The following is a 7,730-nucleotide window of genomic DNA, read 5'->3' on the forward strand; positions in this document are numbered from 1 at the left end:
TCGGGTATAGTTTAAGGGTTAATTTATGACTTTAACCCATATATTAATAAACCATAAGAGGTACAAGATGTAAGCCATCAAGCACCATAAGCATTAATTATAACCACATCATGTGTCCTCGTAGTGAAATCACTCGACTTAACTGAAGACCCTCGCAGATAGAACTAATAAACTTGAGCAATGGTCCATGGGCCCTTACAATTAAACTGCTAGACCTAATTAAGAAATATCATATCGATATCAACTCACCAGATCAAACTAGGGTGGCAATTGGGCTGTTTGGGTTGAAGTTGGGCTAAAATAGATGGGCTCAATCAATAAATGGGCAATATCCAACCCTGCCCAAAGTGCATTTAGGTTGGGTCAAGATGGGCTAAATAATGGGTCGTAACCCAACCCGCCCAACTTGACCCAATTCTTTACAATATTCTCAACTTTTAAACAAATCAGAAATCAATATTTTTAATTTTTTTTTTATAATATAGGGTCTTTTGTTTTACAAAATCAGGTGAGTTTGCTTAGATATCACCTATGTATATTCTCCATTTTAAGTTTCAAGATGGTCTCTTTTTTACTATAATGACATTGAGCTCTGTTGATCTCAATAATACTCAAGAATCAGAATAATTAAAAAGAGAAGAAGACCATTTTTCTTTTAGATTCTTCTTAACACATTTATCTAAAAATGAAGTCATTCAGTGCAACTTGATGTAGTATATATCTTGTATATACACACCAGATTCAAAAGAAAGTAGGCAAATGCAGCTAAAACTCACTGGGATTTGGATTAGCCAATGAATGCGTCAATTTGGGTTAAAGTAATGGGCTACTTTGGATAAATGGGTTAAGTTGGGCTAGCCCAAACTTAGCCCATCATAATTCTATGTCATGCCCAGACCCATGAAAACCTGGGCGGGTCAAGTAGGTCTGGGCCGAAATTGCCACCCCTAGATCAAACCACATAAGACATATTGTGCAAGCCAAACATCAATTGATATCATGGAGCTGTCACACCCCAAAATGAAACACCCGAGGCCAGTAAATTTGCACCAGAGAAACTAATTTAGTGCAATAACTATCCTCTTCGTCACGTATTTCAATTTGCTTAAGTAACAACAATATTAAATAATATAAAGAAAGGCAATATCATTAATTCCAGATTACCAGTTCAACATGTTTATAACTCACGAAAACTTAAAGTTAAACATGCCATTTGCAAAACGATACGAATACTTACTCATAATAAAAAAAAGTTGACACAATTCATCTATGTAGCCTCTATAACTCTATGGGTGAATGAATAAAGTAACAGGGTTAGCCCGTACAATACAAAATAATGAAGTGTACCATGATCTGAGCTTGCACGCAAATCGTCCTTTTCCCGATCCCTTAAACCCTGACATCATGAAAATGATGCCTGAGTAATTGGGATTGTGTCATAGCCAAATTAACCACCTGATGATAGGACGGGAATTATACATGAATTATATTAGCCTATTAATATATTATCAATTTAATATAATTTATATTATTTATGAATTTAAAATCAACAAATTTTTAAGATTACAATTTACAACTACATACTCCACTACTCTACTTCATAGGCCTCTGTTTACTGCAGTTTGGTTTATTCCGCCAATTATGGTGATATCTTCATGTAATATGTGCAAACGGTTTCTGATATGACACAGAAGATCATAGCCATTCACAGGGATGATATTTCCATGTAACAATGTTGCTTTGCTTTTCTTTTTGTCTCAAACCTCTACTAATCTTTTCCTTTTTTGTTTTTTTCCCAATTCCTTTTTGTTCGTTACTCAAATTAACCCACATTGAATGAGCTGAACCTACGTGGAGAACAGACAGCAAGTTCTTGCCTACGTGGCCACCTCAGACTTCTCAAATCTGCCACGTCTTATCCATAAACGACTAGTACGTCACCGTCTACGATTTCTATACCTCTGTGTATGTTCGTACTCAATAAAAATGACAATCGATCTCATCAACTCCAGCTATATTATGTCGACATTAAGATATGCAATTTCTCGATACCTGAATAAAGTTTTGCATGTGTTTGTCCATTTTATCGTGTTCATTCTACATGACATCTGTCGTCTTTATCCATTGACAAGGATTATTATCAAATAAGTAATTTCATCCACTTCATATAAATGTGTTGTCAATTACCTTTCCCTTCACATATACTAATTCATAAACAACTTTTCAGCCATATTACAAAATTTCCAGCATGGATATAGCGCTTAGAGATCTGGGTTTTGATCCTTCCATGATAGGTGCCCTTCACGACATGTTCGACATCATAGACGACACAACAGAGCAGAAACCTCAGCATCCATCGAGAGCTTACATTCGAGACACAAAGGCCATGAGAGCAACACCAGCAGATGTAATGGAATACCCTAACGCCTACCAGTTCTTAGTGGACATGCCAGGGTTGAAACCCGACCAAGTGAAAGTCCAGTTGGAGGATGAAAACGTGTTGGTAGTGAGCGGAGAAAGGAAAAGAGAGAAAGAAAAGGAAGAGAAAGAAGGGATAAAGTATCTGAGAATGGAGAGGAGGTTTGGGAAACTGTTGAAGAAATTTGTGCTGCCGGAAAATGCTAACACAGAAGCGATATCGGCGGCGTTTCAGGACGGTGTGCTGGTGGTGACGGTGGAGAAGCGGCCGCCGCCAGAACCCAAGAAGCCAAAAGTGATTGAGGTTAAGCTGGGAGAGAGCACTACTGGCACTAGTGGTGTTCAAGCAACTGATGAAGGAGGAGCAGGTGAACGAGTCCAAGATGGAACTGGTGGAATAAAGACTGATTAATAAGTTTGTGTTATATATCTAAGTGATCATGCAGCCTATATAGTGTTGATACTTGCTAAGTTTGTTTTGCTGTTAAAAGTTACGGAGTATGTGAAACTTAATGTGGGTTGTACGTCCTAGAAGTTGTAAGAAAATATATGTAAAATAAAGAAGTCTAAATATGTTAATTAATGTGTTCATGTGTTTGTACCTATATGTATGAAGTCTAAATATGTAATTTAATGTGTGTATATTTGTACCTATATGTATGACAATGCTTTTGTGAATGTTAATGGTGACTATTGTATAATTACTCCGTAATTAAGTTTTGTGCATTGATTTTTTCCAGCTTTGCGTTATTAGGTTAAGTATATATGTACCCCGTTTCACTTTCAAATGAATCCCATACAAATATATAATGGAACGGATGGAGCCATTAGGTAGCTCTTCATATAAGGAGTATATATTTTTATATATAAAAGGAGTATGGAGTATTAGGCTCTTCAGGTATACGGAGTACGTAAAATTAATTTACGGTATCAGTGTAAGCGATTTAAAATGATCTTGTAGTGCAGTATACTGTAATTGTCTTAAATTATTTTTTGTTACCTGGTTGACAATGTTGTCGGCGTTTGAAGATTGAACTAAATTGGTAGCATATGCAGTGGTGAATGGTGATATATATATATTGTATTTGTTTAGAGCTGTTGGTTACAAATGTTTCCATTTTGTGAATGGGATTATTGGGCTAGTTTTATCTCATAAAGAGAGAACAGGCCCAAAAGCTTGATTCATATAGGCCAGCCCAAACTAATATTTGCTCATTCGACTCTTGATCATTCCAGAAGATGACAGAAAACTCATGTAATATCCCGCACCTTCGTGCTATTCTTCAACTTTAATTATAACATCAAACCATCTCCTAAGACAAACTAGAAATCTCTAGCAACATTCTCGAATCATGGTATCCACTGTCAACCTGTATATAAAAATATAAACACCACAACCCCTTGTCTCCAACAAGCAAATTTTGCCATAAAAGCCTTTAATCAAACAATAGCCTTCAAATAACTCGAGCAATCACCATGGATTTTACCAACTTCGGTTTTGACTCTAGGCTTCTCTCCACTCTTCAAGACATGCTAGACTTTCCCGACGATCACGAGAAGCCAACACAGAACAATCCAACAAGAGCCTATGTTCGTGACACAAAGGCCATGGCAGCCACACCAGCAGACGTGAAAGAGTATCCCAACTCCTATGTTTTCATTGTTGACATGCCGGGCATCAAAGCAACTGAAATAAAGGTCCAACTGGAAAATGACAATGTTTTAGTGGTGAGCGGAGAGAGGAAGAGGGACAAGGAGAAGGACGAGAAAGAAGGAGTGAAGTACTTGAGAATGGAGAGAAGAGTTGGTAAGTTTATGAGGAAGTTTGTTTTGCCTGACAATGCAAATATGGATGCAATATCTGCGGTTTGTAAAGATGGAGTGCTTCAAGTTACTGTTGAGAAATTGCCACCGCCTGAGCCTAAGAGACCAAAGACCATTCAAGTCAAGCTTGCCTGAAGGGCAAAACTATACACGTACAGTTATGTTTGGTTGACTTTGGAAAAGTTTGAAATTCTGTTTTGTGGTGCTTATATGATGTATTTTGGATTGGTTTGTGCCGTGTGTAAGACCTTTTGGTCTATAAACCGTTAAATCATCAATAAATTTCTTTGAGTTTACTGGAACTTGTGCATCTAACAGGGACAGATGTCACTAACATGTAAAAGGAACAATTCTTTGGTAAATTGGACTTTCTTTGAATTTACTGGAACTCGTGCATTTAACAGGGACAGATGTCACTAACATGCAAAGGGAACAATTCTTTGGTAAATTCGTGGACTTTTTCAATGTTTTTGTTGTTTAAATTTAAGACCCAGAACAAAATTTTGCTTATACCAACTGAAGAGTTCTGTGCTCGTCGCTTTATCTTACAAAGTCAATATATATTGGTGTGGTCATAAGAATTTCAAATGCTAAAGTTCGGGAATCATCATGGTCCCTTCCTATCTTTCGTTTAAGGTGTTGAAACACCAATTAAAATCATCCAGTAACATTATTGGAAGGGTGATTTAATTAAATTACATTTATCGCTTCCAAGACTTAGCAAAGGTAATACCAAAACATAATTAATTCCTTTTTTATTTTCTAATTGAGTGACAAAACTTTCAACAGATTAATCTTCTTTTTGTCAAAGTGACAAAGAATGACCATTTTTCATTTAATAATTATTCAACACAACATATATTTGAAAAAAATAAATAAATTTTGGAATTACGTAAAAGGTGCATCTTTGTTATTGAAAGGTAAATGATCACTTTGTTAAGTTTATTAACTCCATTAGGACGTAAATCTCTAATTAAGATATGCATGTATCCTGTCCGAATAATTATTTAGCGGTCCCAAGTTTAAGAGGCTCCTTTCCATTTCTTCATTTTCCAAAATTTAAATTTAAATTTGTGACACTTATCGTAATTAAATGTTTAAGATCAAGATTTACTTACTTCTCTTAACAATTTTATCTGTCTAAAACGGTAGATTTACCTAGAAGCGGACTAGTAGCCTTAAAAAACACGTGAATACAATTATAAAAGTTTGTCCAAATGACGTATTTATATTAAAGTTTTTACTAAATAATTATGAATATTTAATTGTGGATCCATTCACTATTATACTAATCGCGAATATGCTTGTTATACAAATATCATGACCCAACTTTTTCCTAAGACATGATAATGTAACGACCCGATTGGTCGTTATAGCGTTAATGACCCTTTTACCCCAGTTGACCTTTCCCAATGACTTGATAGTGTGTTCGGTTCGGTTCCCAATGTAATTGGAAGTGTTGACACCCAATTTTGGCCCTCCTTTTTATTTAATTAATTTCACTATGCTTCTCAGTCAGGAAAATTCCCCGAAAATGAGTTTGGAATATTTTCGCTAATTATTGCACTATTTTTCGAGATATATTTCGCTAAAATTAAGAACATTCTTATTGTCTCTTAAAAATGACCAAACATCATATTTTATAATTGAAAGGGACTAAACATTTTTTTTATATAATTAAAATCATTCGAAAAAATAATAATAATAATGGTAATGTTGATATTCGTATATCAATGTTGGCATTGGCATTTTTCCTTTAATCTTACTTTTTACCATAATTAATCATCTTTTACTCTATTTTTAAACTAAATGCGTATATTAAATTACTTGTGTCATAATAGGTATACATTTTGTGGGAACTAATTAGGACAAAGAAGCATATTTTAATTACTTGATTGAAATAGAGGGGGATTAGAAATTAATTCATCTACCTAAAATTTGGGCCAAATTCTACTCGTACTTTCACAAAATCTGTGGCCCAACACTCAACCGGCCCAGCCCAACTCCCCGCTAACCCGCCCCAGCCCACTACCCGACCCGGCCCAAGACCTAAAAGTCAGCCTAACCAAACAAAATCCCTAACTCCCTTTTCATCCCAACCAAACGATCCCCAACTCCCTTTCCCCTTCAACCAACAGCGCAAACCCCGACGCCGCCATCCCACCCCGTCGCGTCACTTCCATCACCTCGTCACCACCACCACGACCATCAGACTGCCAAAACCACCTTCCCTCTCTCTTGAATCGAAAAAGGGTAGCGAAATCTGTGGGTTTAGAACTTTTCATCGCCTCCACTGCTACCACATCTTTTGATTGACGCGGTGGCAGAAGGAACCAGTTAGGGGTCGTATCAACCTCTGTGGGGGAGAGGTGTAGTGAACCGTCGGTTCCAACTCCGACCCGATGGGTAATGGCGCCGACTGCTAAGACGCGTGGATCCACCAAATTCAGAGTCCCAAGGAACCTCTGGATTTGAAAGCATCTCTGAAAAGGTGATTCCCTTTCCCTTCCATTCACGATCCTTTTTCCGTTGAATTTGATTTCAAACGATTTCCCCCGTTCTCTTTCGTGATTTTACCATATTGAATCTGAGTTCCCTTCTTTTTTTTTGGCTATAAATACAACCCCTCTATGGGCTGTTAAAAAACAAGTCAAAACAATTAAAAAATCTGACTATTTCATAAGTCTAGATAGTTGAAAAGCCCCTTTCTTTTCTTTTTCATAAGCCTTCGCAACCAGTAAAATTCGTAGTTTTTTTTCATTAGAAAAAAAAAATCTCGTTTTAACTCATAAGTTTTTGGTTGCATAATTTGGTGGTTCTCGGCTGAAACGACGAACTTCTCAAGCGGATTCAGGGACTCGACGACGACGTTAGCCTCAGTTTGTTGTCACGAGGAAGGTAATCTTCTCGTCCTTTAGCATTTTATTTCATAGTTTTATATGCCTCTCTATTGAAGTTCATTATTAGTTTAGGTGTAGTTATTTCGTGATAATTATGTTAGTATGGTAGTTCAGTAATTCTCCTTTCTATTTTTGTTTGTTTTCAGTTCTTATGATTGATATTTGATCAGAATTCGATCCTTATTGTGAAATGGATGTCTAGTTGCCTTCAGTTGCGTATGAAAGCATGAGTAGTCTTTTCGTGTTAAATGCTAAACATTTGCCTTTTTTCTCTTTTCTACTAAGTTCAAAATGTAGCAGCAGATTAAAGAAAACTTTGTGTAAGGTTAAAATAATTTTGTTTTCTTCTTTCTTTATGCTTCAAGTATTTACAAGCATGTTCATTTCAGTATGTAGTTATCATTATCAGTATAGTATGATGTGAATTAACATACTATAAGATGGTTCGTAAATATTTGAAATAGGTTCTGTTTGGTTTAGAGGAAAAATAGGTTCAAAACTTATATGTTAATCACTTTAGTTTAAGACTGGATGAGGTCCATTATTCACCCTTTTTTGTGGTTTTAAATGTTCATTCTTGGTTTAAGG

General features: G+C 36.1%; 2 protein-coding genes across 2 annotated transcripts; both read left to right on the top strand.

Moving 5' to 3' along the window:
* Positions 1-2,038: 2,038 nt before the first annotated feature.
* Positions 2,039-3,099, top strand: LOC132029586 (17.1 kDa class II heat shock protein-like). The gene has a single exon (XM_059418858.1). The coding sequence runs from the start codon at positions 2,249-2,251 to the stop codon at positions 2,828-2,830; it is 582 nt and encodes a 193-aa protein (XP_059274841.1). The 5' UTR covers positions 2,039-2,248; the 3' UTR covers positions 2,831-3,099.
* Positions 3,100-3,656: 557 nt separating this feature from the next.
* LOC132029587 (18.8 kDa class II heat shock protein-like) lies at positions 3,657-4,544 on the top strand. The gene has a single exon (XM_059418859.1). The coding sequence runs from the start codon at positions 3,895-3,897 to the stop codon at positions 4,375-4,377; it is 483 nt and encodes a 160-aa protein (XP_059274842.1). The 5' UTR covers positions 3,657-3,894; the 3' UTR covers positions 4,378-4,544.
* Positions 4,545-7,730: the final 3,186 nt, after the last annotated feature.

The sequence above is a fragment of the Lycium ferocissimum genome, chromosome 9 (assembly GCF_029784015.1).
Source record: "Lycium ferocissimum isolate CSIRO_LF1 chromosome 9, AGI_CSIRO_Lferr_CH_V1, whole genome shotgun sequence".
In the NCBI taxonomy this organism is placed as follows: domain Eukaryota; kingdom Viridiplantae; phylum Streptophyta; class Magnoliopsida; order Solanales; family Solanaceae; genus Lycium; species Lycium ferocissimum.